Below are 12,278 nucleotides of genomic sequence, written 5' to 3'. Positions count from 1 at the left end.
TGCAGCTCTATCTCATACTGGTGGAGGTCTTTGAGAGCGAGTACTCACGCAAAAAGTACTACTATCTGTGCGGCTACTGCTTCCCCGCACTGGTGGTGGGCATCTCTGCAGCCATAGACTACAGGAGCTATGGGACCAAGAAAGTGTACGTGTGAATACAGGCCTTTTGCACCTGCAGATTGAGAAGTAGGATTGTGCTATTCCCCCAGATGGAAATGTAATATTCAGTGCCGTGTGAAGGGCTCTTACGCCTCCCCACAGACTGGGTTCTCTGAACACACTTAGCCAAAGCCTGATGATTAGCCTTCATGAGATCATCCGCTGAGACAGAGAAAGAGTGTGTGCATTCATGTGCATGAGCTCAGTGTGAGCGTACAGTTGTTTGTTGGTTTAGTTGTGTATAACTCACTCGTCTCCTCTGTGCCACTCCAGATGCTCGCTGCGAGTGGATAACTACTTCATCTGGAGCTTCATTGGACCTGTTTCATTTGTTATTATGGTATAAGCTTTACTGTCAAGCCTCCATATTTTTATTTTTATTAGCCTCCATATTTGGATATCCCGCAGTCAGAAGTATTTCACCAGCATGCAATTTTGCGATGTTATTAACAATATGAAATCAGTAATTTTGGACTAGAGTGCTCACTGCGCATTATTTATTTCTTCCTATCGTCTTTCCTTAGCTCAACCTCATTTTCCTCATGATCACTTTGCACAAGATGATACGCAACTCTTCGGCACTAAAGCCTGACTCCAGCCACCTGGATAATATTAAGTGAGTTTAAATTATTCAGTGAGACTCGCACATTTTTATTTTTGAAGAAAAAAGACATTTCAAATTGTCTTAGTATATCTGTGCATCAACTCAGTGTTAGTGAATGACTCGTTCTCCGCTTCGATCAGGTCCTGGGCACTAGGGTCCATCGCTCTGCTCTTCCTACTGGGCTTGACATGGGCCTTTGGCCTCCTCTTCATTAACGAGAATACAGTCATCGTTAGGGATGGGTATCATTTAGGTTTTATCCGATACCAGTACCAAACCGGTACTTTTGAAACGGTGCCAGTGCTTAAACGGTGCTCGAACCGGTGCTTAAAGAATGGAGAACACAAAATTGGTCCAAAAACCTCTCATGTTCAGCTTTTTTTTGGAAAAAGATAACAATGTTAGCCTTTTCTGCAGCTATAGGGGATATGTGGTATCACTCTTGGCTGGAAGCAGTGCTTAAACAATGGAAAAAGCACAAACTTTTCCAACAACCTGTGTTTGCTAGTTCATCATCATGCATTAATTATTAATGCATGATGATATAATTAACGTGGTTAGCCTACTCAACGTAAATTACACACGAACAACATTAAGCTACTCACGCAGAGAAGAACAGATGCTGCTGCCATCATCATCCAAGGGCGTAGATTTGGTTTTGGCATTGGTGGGGACGGATGATTCAACCACCGAACCCTGCCCTGTTTCTTTTCTATATTTCTCCCCCCATTAAATTATACTCGCTGAAATTCTCAGACACACGTGACGCACACACAGATTTACAGCATTTAATACTAGAATTACTGAGCCTTTTTTTCCCTGGTGCAAGTCCCTACCACTACATTTACTAGCCCTGCGCAAATTTAAATTTGCGTAAATTCCCTGAACCTAACACCTCCAAGCACCCCGCTGAGATTTTCACAGGCCTTCAGCTCCATTGTTCTTCTGCTTTTGTTGTGCAATCACACCCTCCCCCAAACCCCAACCAGGAGAGATTCAGGTCTTTCCTTCCAATCATTTTAAGCCTCTACAACATGTACCTGCAGCCTACAACACACCATGGTAGTTTATATGTGCAGTATTTTTCATATGCAATATTAGTTCTTGTCAATCACTGTCACTACATTGTGTGCCTGTCCATAAAGATACATACACAATGTTGTACATATAATTGTGTTCTGTGTGTGTTCGTGCATTTGTTTACTCAGATCCAAGGCAGGCAAAACCTCTGTGTTACAGCCTTCAGAAATTCATGCCATATCGATACAAAAGACACACATTCAAAGTATACTGATACACAAGTCTGTTTTATTTTAAAGCGTTTCAAACTTTACAGAGTTTACAGACCCAGTGTTCATCATCCCTGCATTTGGCACAGGTGAATTTCTTACATGTTGCACAGGTAAACCTGCTGCGATTCCTGTTGCAGCTCTCTTGCACCTGGCACTGCGTTGTCTTTCCAGTCCCTGGCACAGCAGCTCCAGCAGCCTGTGCGAATATTTCCTTGTACTGCATGAATCGGCAACGAAGTTCCTGAGCTAGAAGACTCATAAACAATCTTCTTTTGCCTCTCCACCCTGTACATGCCTTGTACAAAATGTAGGCATTCCCCGCCGCCAGGTCCAGCATATTGTAGAAAACTGCTACTGGCCACCTGCGTGTTGCTGCTCTTACAGAATACATCCGTGCAAGTTGAGGAAGTTCACGCCGGACTTTATTCACCGTGCCCAGTAACGTTGTTTTGCGCTGCAGCAGTCTGTGTGACAGTGACTGTGAAGTAAAGAAATTGTCCGTTGTGACATTTCTCCCATCATCCAAAAACGGCTCCATCAGTTTCATGACCACGTTCTCTGCCAGCCTCTCTTCCTTCTGACAACTGGGGTCCTTTCCCAAGTAAGGAGATGCACTGCAGACATATTTGGTGTCCAAGTCCATGGCCATCCAGAACTTGATCCCAAATTTGTCTGGCTTGGTTGCGATATACTGTGTGAATGGACAACGAACCTTGGTAGGGAACAGCTGTTCATCTATGGTCATGTGTTCTCCTGGAGTGAAACTCTTAGCACAGTTCTCGTTGAAGCGTGTCCAGATGTCGGAGATCGCTGCAAATTTGTCTGTTTTCACCCGTTCTGCCCGCGTGTCCTTGTCATCAAATCGAAGGTGTTGCATAATTGAAATGAATCTATCTCGGGGCATTGTCTCTGTGATTACTGGCACCAGAAATCTTTCTGACCAGCAATCCACAATGGCACCAACAGGACACATGATTGCTCTTACAAACAGGATTGAAATGAATGCCATCAGTTCATGAACTGATAAATTCCAGTCCGGCTCTGTTCTGCGGGCTTGATGGACCGTACAATCCCTGATGGTGTGCAGCATTCCCACGTCTAACAGGCAAAGGAAGCTTTGGAGCACACTTGTAATCTTACGCTGTCAGAAGATAAACAAATAGAGAATGGTAAATTTACATGAAGCTCACTCTAAATGGGTTTATATAAATATCATATGTAATATGTCAATGACAAACCTTAGCAAACTCTGTGGGTCCAGCTTGCGCAGTGAAGCACGAGCGATTTGCTTCTGCACTGGGCATCCCAATGTCCTCCTCAACCCACACAGTGCCGTCTTTTGCCGTGTGGCTCTGGCTGGGCTTCCCAGTACCACGGGGCCTCTTCCGTGGAGGCATGTTGGGTTCTTGTTCCGTCTCCTTTTCAGATTCTTCTGAGGAGGCATCAGTGGCCTGCTTGACAAATGAAACCCCTCCTCCATCAGAATCCGCTTCGTCCATTTCCTGAAGCAAGGCCAAAGTCTGTTGCGTGGAGAGGTTCTTCCTGCGTGGCAGTGATACGGAGGCCATGCTGATGTGCGTTCTCAGAAATGCGAAGAAGAAATGATTCTCCCTCCTGGTCGGTCTGCTTTTATGCACAGCGCTGTAGTCAAGCAATGCCACTCCTACACATACACAAATCTCTCCTGGTTGGTTGTGTTCTCCAACAAAAGCAGGAGAACAATGGAGCTGAAAGCCTGTGAAAATCTCAGCGGGGTGTTAACACTAGAATTACTGAGCCTTTTTTTTTCCTGCTGCAAGTCCCTACTACTAGATTTATTAGCCCTGCGCAAATTTGCGTAAATCCCCTGAACCTAAGACCTCCTAGAATTACTGACCTATTTATTTTCTGGTTGAAGTCCTGAGGTGTTAATCACCCCTGTTGAAATTTTCACAGGTCGTCAGCTCGATTCTCCTCCTGCTTTGGTTGTGCAAACCACCCATTATCTTTGAGGCCTGGCACATTTGCATTTGTTCACTCAGAGTAGCTCCGATCCAAGCCAAGAGAAAAATCTGTGTTACAACCCTCAAAAATGCCTGCTGTATCCATACAAAATATCCCACACATTGACTGACCTGCAAATATGAAAGATACACATTGACAATATATGGAGAAACAAGTCTGTTTAATTTATAAAAATAAAATGTGTGAAAACAGAATGAATAGTTGCTGATACAGTAGCATATTTGATCTCTCCGGCTTTGCATGTTCTCTCCTCTGCCTGTTAATGTAAAAATAGCAAAAATTAAAAAACAAAAAAATATAAAAAATAAATTCCGGACCCTCAGTTCTTTTGCCACACTGCAAAAGACGGCACTGTGTGGGTAGAGGAGGACATTGGGATGCTGGACCCACAGAGTCTGCTAAGGTTTGTCATTACCATATTACAGATGATATTTATATAAACCCATTTACAGTGAGCTTCATGTAAATTTACCATTCTCTAATTATTGTAATTACTCTCCATCAGGGATTGTACGGTCCATCAAGCCTGCAGAACAGAGCCGGACTGGAATTTATCAGTTCATGAACTGATGGCATTCATTTCAATCCTGTTTGTAAGATCAATCATGTGTCCTGTTGGTGCCATTGTGGATTGCTGGTCAGAAAGATTTCTGGTGCCAGTAATCAAAGAGACAATGATTCATTTCAATTATGTAACACCTTCGATTTGATGACAAGGACACGCGGGCAGAACGGGTGAAAACAGACAAATTTGCAGCGATCTCCGACATCTGGACACGCTTCAACGAGAACTGTGCTAAGAGTTTCACTCCAGGAGAACACATGACCATAGATGAACAGCTGTTCCCTACCAAGGTTCGTTGTCCATTCACACAGTATATCGCAACCAAGCCAGACAAATTTGGGATCAAGTTCTGGATGGCCATGGACTTGGAGATCAAATATGTCTGCAGTGCAAGACAACGTTGCTGGGCACGGTGAATAAAGTCCGGCGAGAACTTCCTCAACTTGCAAAAGACACTACACAGCGAGAGGTATTCTCCACTTCAGTGCTTAGAAGTGTCTCGTGCCAGGCAGTGCCAGGTGCAAGACAGCTGCAACAGGAATCGCAGCAGGTTTACCTGTGTCAGAAATTCGTGAGTCAGTGTAAACAAATGCACAAACACAAACGTAGCTAATCTGTCTTTATTAGTCCCACAGGTGAAAAATCTGCATTGTCATTTCAGAAAAGTGGACAGTGCAAGACAAACGCAGGAAAAATAATAATAAAAATAAAAACTGTACCAAGAGCACAGTATAGAAAGTGCACTATACAAACAATCTGGAAACATAAATATGGACACGTGTATTGAAAAATATTGGTGTGTGTGTATTATGTATGTGTGTATGTATGTATGTATGTATATATGTATGTATAAATAGACTGCATGTATATTATGTACAGAGTGGATATATAATTATATGTACAACATTGTGTATGTATCTTTATGGACAGGCACACAATGTAGTGACAGGGATTGACAAGAACTAATGTTGCATATGAAAAATACTGCACATATAAACTACCATGGTGTGTTGTAGGCTGCAGGTACTTGTTGTAGAGTCTTAAAATGATTGAAAGGAAAGACCTGAATCTCTCCTGGTTGGGGTTTGGGGGAGGGTGTGTTTGTACAACAAAAGCAGGAGAACAATGGAGCTGAAGGCCTGTGAAAATCTCAGCAGGGTGCTAGGAGGTGTTAGCTTCAGGAGAATTTACGCAAATTTGCGCAGGGCTAGTAAATGTAGTGGTAGGGACTTGCACCAGTAATTCTAGTGTTAAGCAGAACAGCTGCATAACAACTGAAACCAGCACCACTGACTAACAATGAGCCACCAATTCAGTTTCAGGATCGTCAGTATGCAAACTGGTACCATGAGTACCAATCACATCACTATGAGATGATGAGCAATCGTTCAGAGGTGTCATGGCCTTTTCACATAATGGCTCCCCACTCAAACCAGGATGTGCACATCATCACTGAAAGAGTTGCCACTGGCCTGTAGGTGTGAACAGAGTCTCAGCCTGATGAGCTAGCTCTTCTGTGCTGTGCAATCTGCTAACCTGTGGTTGTCTGGTTGACTTTCTAAATGTAATTGGGAAATAAAGAAAAATATATTAAACTGCAAGCTTGTTGAAGGAAACCAGGGTTTTTGGTTCATGAAAACATTTCACCTCTCATGGGTGATGGATCGTTGACCCACACGGTTTCTATGCAGTCGTTAAGGGTCCCATCAGTTGAGCTGACGTGTGACTCAATGCATGGGTTATTTGGGTCACATGACCTAAGGTGTGATTTCTGTGTGGGACAGCTTCATGAACCAAAAACAAAGTCTAGCTGTCATCACATTAATAACTTCAAACTAGCCTGGTCTCAACAACTGTATCTTATATTTCATCAGAACCAAGAATGTGACAATCATGTGACATCCTTACAGACAAGCTGCATGATAACATGTTGCTAACAACAGTGACACGTTAAAAGGCGATTTGTGTTCCCACTTTTTTCTTCTTCAAAAAAGAAACAAGTGCTGCCTGCTAGGAAATCAAATCCGGCTTTTATGGGCGTAGACTAAAATGAATCAATTCTTCTGTAAGTTCACTGGCGTGTTTTGTGATTTGTCTTTCAGGGCTGCTCAGGATCCACGAGCACCATGGCCTCCACCCCAGGTACTGCACGAGCCTTAATCTGCACTTTAGAGCTTCAGTTAGATGTTCATGTTTTAATTCTTTCCTTGTTTTCAGAGTTAAAAATCGGCCAGAAGCTCAATGAGGGCAAGACTAAACAGATTTTCGAGCTGGTGGACCAGCCGGGACTGGTTCTAGTCCAGTCTAAGGACCAGATCACAGCTGGGAACGCCGTGAGGAAAGATCAGATGGAGGGCAAAGCTGCCATTGCCAACAAAACCACGAGCTGCGTGTTCCAGCTGCTGCAGGAGTCTGGTGAGGTTTTTATTTCTGCACAAGGTTTTGGAAACAACAGCTTGCATCAAAGGTTGATTCAGTGACTGGAAAAAACTAAATCTCGTGCATGAACAGAAATGATAATCATGCAATAATACTTAATGTATACAAATTCAATAAAATATAGTTTTTAATCTCAGATGTTGTAATTTGTCTGTGAGTTTGAGGTTGCTCTGATATCCACCCTTCTCTCCTCAGGCATTAAGACGGCCTTTGTTAAGCAGCACTCGGACACGGCGTTCATCGCAGCGCACTGCCAGATGATACCCATTGAGTGGGTGTGTCGCAGAGTGGCGACTGGATCTTTCCTCAAGAGGAATCCAGGAGTCAAAGAGGGCTACCGCTTTTCTCCTCTAAAGATGGAGATGTTCTTTAAAGTGAGTCTTGCTGCGTGCAGTGATTCTCTCCGTGTGTTTTCAGTCTGAGTGTTGCAGCAAACTCATCACTGATTGTGTTTTTAGGATGATGCCAACAATGATCCTCAGTGGTCAGAGGAGCAGCTGCTGGAGGCCAAACTGTGTGTGGCTGGGCTCACTATTGGTCAGTGTGAGGTGGACATAATGAGTCGCAGCACTGTGGCCATTTTTGAGATAGTGGAGAAGGCCTGGGCCACTCAGAACTGCACCCTGGTGGACATGAAGGTAGCTGTGCAGCAGCGCCCCCTGCTGGTTAATGTCACATCTTGGTGCGATCACTTTTCTCCTGTAGCTACAGCAGAACTACAACTAAGGACTTTTTCTTTGCTTATAGATTGAATTTGGCGTCAGTGTGAAAAGTGGAGAGATTGTGCTCGCTGACGTGATTGACAACGATTCATGGAGGCTTTGGCCAGCTGGAGATCGGAGCCAGCAAAAAGACAAACAGGTGATGGACTGACTTTGATTTATTTTCATGCTGATATGAAAAAAAGACACAAGCCTCAAACTTTTCTTTCCCCTTTGTAGGTGTACAGAGAGCTGAAGGAAGTGACCCCAGAGGCAATGCAGATGGTGAAGAGGAATTTTGAGTGGGTCTCTGAAAGGGTCGAGGTACAGCACACAGATGCCTCTAATCTATTCTTGATCTTGTAGGAGTGTTTAGCTCTTTCTTTGCTTTGAACATCCAAACCAACAAACACTGTTTAACATCACAAAAGCCTGCAGCTGCTTTTGATGTCATTCAGGAAAAAACCAGCACAGCTGTACGATTTTTCTTTTGAGCAGGTAAAACTGACATAAAGTGATGATTCAATGGTTTCTGTGTGTCTACAGTTGCTGCTGGAGCCCCAGGCAAGCAGCAGGGTGGTGCTTTTAATGGGCTCCACCTCAGACGTGGCCCATTGTGAAAAGATAAGAAAGGCGTGCGCCTCCTACGGGATCCCCTGTGTCCTCAGAGTCACCTCGGCACACAAGGGTCCAGATGAGACGCTGCGCATTAAAGCTGAATATGAAGGTGTGCAACACATGCATGTTTGCTCTAAAGACTAACTTTACTGATAAAGAAGACGCCTCACGAGAAGTCAAAGGTTGCAGCAGAGCTTTTGGCCTTTCTGACTGTCAGAGGTCAGATGTGTGAACGATTAACTTGATCCTTGTTTTTCTGAGCAGGCGCTCAAGAGCAAGATACTGAGGGCTGGGTTGTGTCATCAGAGTCGTGCAGCTTCCAGTCTATTGGTGCCAAGTAAGCATTTGTTACCTTTGCAAAAGTATTTGGTGGAACAGGAACTGTAATGCCAGGTGTAAATCATTTACATATAGCCTTATTATTAGGTTTTTCTTTTCAAAGGTTTCACATCATTTACCTTATCCCATCAGTACTTTTGAAGTTATTTATTGTTTTCCTTTTGACAATTTACTCTTTTCCTCATAAAGATGCATTTTTATAACGTAAATTCCAAGTTTTGACACCTCTGTAAATTCCAGTAAAGATGGGATTTGATGACATCAGAGTAGTTCTGGGGTTTCGTAACAGTAACTGTGTAGCTTTTGTTGCACACCAGTCATCTTGGTCTGAAAGCAGGTCTAAAATAAGACAGAAACCAGTCGGTTCAGAAAAGAACTTTAAGGGTTTTCTTCCGAAAATATTTCATCCTTACCAAAATGCATGAACAGTGAAATGGCGATCCTGGAGTCCATCGGTTCATTATATTTTGTCCTTACTGATTAACAGGTATTACAGGGAGTTCTTGCCAGGAGAGATAGTCCAGATATCCAGACATGGTGTCACGTCTCTGAGTGTTGTGCCCCGGCCTGAGGGAGGCCTCCCAGCCTTCTGCATTTTTGAATATGTTTATTTTGCCAGACCGGACTCTATTTTCGAAGGTATGCATATTTATTACGGGTAACACACTTACTGATTACTCATTTCTTAAATGTAGTAATACTGACATATCACTTTACTACAGGGCAGATGGTTTATACTGTCAGACAGCGCTGTGGGCGGCAGTTGGCCGTCAAGTCTCCGACTGATGCAGACGTTGTCAGCACTGTGCCAGAGTCTGCCACCCCTGCTGCTCTGGGCTACGCTCAGCAGGTCTGTCCAGTGTGTCTGCTCCACCTCAGTCATGTTATAATATACAGAGTGGACTTTGTCTCTAGCTTTTCTTCTGTCTTCTTTTCACAGTCTGGTCTTCCATATGTTGAAGTTCTGTGTAAGACCGATATGTTGGAAGAACCTTTATCCAGCCAAATACCCGCTTGAGGCAGCTAGGAGTGGCCAAGAAGTTTGGAGCATTGATGGACAACTTTGCTGGGAAACGAGTGGTGCTCATTGATGACTCCATCGTCAGAGGCAACACAATGGGCGTTTATCAATATGCGTACTTGTGCGTACTTGCGTTCTCGTGTGCTCGTGATACGTCATCAGTCGGAGACCAAGTACTGTTCCAATTCGAAGTACGCATCAAGCCGAGAACGCGAAAAAGTCCCGGATGTGTTCTCGATCCGCCCGTTTTATCGAGCATGCATCGGTGTAGACTTGGGACAGCTAAATATCCCAGAATGCATTTCGTCCAAAACTCAACAGCGGACTCCCGGCACATCGTTTACAACTGTACAAATCACGAGTCCGTGCTCGCGTACTTGAGAATTGAGAAACGGCCGACGAGTCTGTGCTCGCGTTCTCGGCGGGTACGTACTCACCGAGCACGCGAGTACGTACTCGCGTACTTGGGCATTGATAAACGGCCAATTTCCCCCGTTATTAAATTGCTGAAGGAAGCAGGTGCCAAAGAGGTTGGTTTAACAGCATTTGGCAGTAGTTGTTGACATGGCGCACACAACATTATGGCTCACTGGCTCCCAAACTGGTTGGTTGGGATAGTCTGATAATTCAGACTGTAAGTAGCACCAGAGAGTAATGGAGCAGTTTTTATTAATAAGTCATTGGATACACTGATGTCTTAGAGACTAAAGAAATGTGCGTTTCTTAAATTTTTCACTATACGTACACCAGGAGTTCATAGAAAACATTTGGCTCATTAACTGTCAACTCAAAAAGCAGGTGAACTAGAGGCGCAGTCTGAGGCTGTTTTCACTAAGGCAGAAAATTCCCTCCACTCCATAAAACCCTGAATCCAGGATATCTGGATCAAATTATTTTTGTATCGTCTTGAACATCCCAGTTATTATTTAACTGACACATGTATATTTGGGAATGACCAATTTTGCAATACCAAAGATTAAAAAATATGAAAGCTAATCACTTTCTAAGCTGGGTCAAGTCCCACCTTTAGTGGAAATCTGTCCCTAATCAGATTGGCATGAGTAACGTCATGTACTCATTCATAAGCACGTTTTCTTCACCATCCAGTGTGATCTAAATTATAAGACATTTTAACCATACATTGATACACTGCTTTGTTTTATACACATCAAGCACTTGACCAGTTTAGAGTCACAATTTAACCTAAAACACACTTATGTGGGTGAAACAGTCGAACCCCACACAGGTAGATGCAAACTCCACCCACAAAGGCCCCGGTCAGGGTTCAAACCAGGAACCTCCTGGCAATACTAATCATCACATCAAAGCTTAAACTGATATTTGTGTCCAACTGCAGAATTTTCTGGTTCAAAATGATCTTTGAGGATGTGACTAATAGGTAAAAACACATTATTCTTCTGGACAGGTCCACATCAGGGTGGCTTCTCCACCAGTCAGGTTCCCCTGCTACATGGGCATCAACATCCCAACCAAGGAGGAGCTCATCGCCAACAAGCCGGAGTTTGAGGACATTGCTGGTTATATTGGTATTTAAACATGAACTTCTACCATTCATTTCTTTGACGGGTCAGAACAAAAACTTGTGTTAATGCTAAAGCTGTTTACAGGTGCTGACAGTGTCAAATATCTGACTGTGGATGGCCTCGTATCTGCAGTCCAGGAGGGCATCGCTTTCCATAATGAAAAGGACCAAATGAACAACAAGTCCAACAGGAAAGTGGGCCACTGCACTGCCTGTTTGACTGGGAAATATCCAGTGGAGCTGGAGTGGTAACTGCTGCACCAACAGCAGCACTGTGGATGTTTATGTCAATACTGCCAGCCTTAACACTACGATGTTACACAGCTTATACATAACTGCAATAGTTACACCTTTTTTGTGCACACTAGAGTAAAATGGCAAATGACAAAGTTCACAGGTTAGAGTGAAATGTCATATATCTGTAATATTCTTTGTCAATATTCTTGATGTTTATTTATAACCACCTCTGTAATATTCTTGATATTTATAATTGAACAATTTGTATATATTAGTGCTATTTATTAAATTTGTAAACTGTAACATATTGTATATTTTAATAGTTTACTTTGTTAGTGTCTTGGAGCAGCTGTAATTTCTTCAGGGACTAATAAAGTATTCTGATTGTGAAATAACTGACTCGAGTTTCAAAGTGCAGCTGTAACGAGGAACTGTACAGGTAAACAAAATGTTTTGTAGTTTTGTAGACAGCGTGTAATGATGTACATGGTACCGTTTACTACAGATATCACAGCCACATAAGTGTGCTAACACTCAGAAACCCAGTGGTATTTCATTAAATGACTGGGGCACTGGGAATGGTAAATGTTTGCTAGTTCATGAATTTGAACTGATTTGTGGTATCTTGATGTTGAATTGAACTCATGTAAAGTGGTTTTCAAAGCTGTAGACACACTGCTAATACTTCCATGGTGCTGCAGGTATTGCTGCTGTGACTACTGTAGTATACCTGATAATGCAACTTTACAGCAAAAA

General features: G+C 43.1%; 2 protein-coding genes and 1 pseudogene across 2 annotated transcripts in view; 1 reads left to right on the top strand and 2 right to left on the bottom strand.

Moving 5' to 3' along the window:
* The window catches only part of LOC134624791 (barrier-to-autointegration factor-like protein), a 361,649-nt gene that overhangs the window by 305,107 nt on the left and 44,264 nt on the right, over positions 1 to 12,278 (bottom strand). The gene's annotated exons all lie outside the window — the stretch shown is intronic.
* On the bottom strand, positions 2,087 to 3,623 carry LOC134647029 (piggyBac transposable element-derived protein 3-like). Its single transcript, XM_063501157.1, has 2 exons — positions 3,294 to 3,623; positions 2,087 to 3,196 (listed from the first exon to the last, which is right to left on the bottom strand). Exons 1-2 carry the CDS (start codon positions 3,621 to 3,623, stop codon positions 2,087 to 2,089), a joined length of 1,440 nt encoding a protein of 479 aa, XP_063357227.1.
* LOC134647023 (multifunctional protein ADE2-like) lies at positions 6,677 to 11,537 on the top strand (annotated as a pseudogene).

This window comes from Pelmatolapia mariae, linkage group LG3_W (genome assembly GCF_036321145.2).
Source record: "Pelmatolapia mariae isolate MD_Pm_ZW linkage group LG3_W, Pm_UMD_F_2, whole genome shotgun sequence".
NCBI classification, from domain to species: Eukaryota; Metazoa; Chordata; class Actinopteri; order Cichliformes; family Cichlidae; genus Pelmatolapia; species Pelmatolapia mariae.
This window is presented reverse-complemented; position numbering and strand designations above follow the sequence as displayed.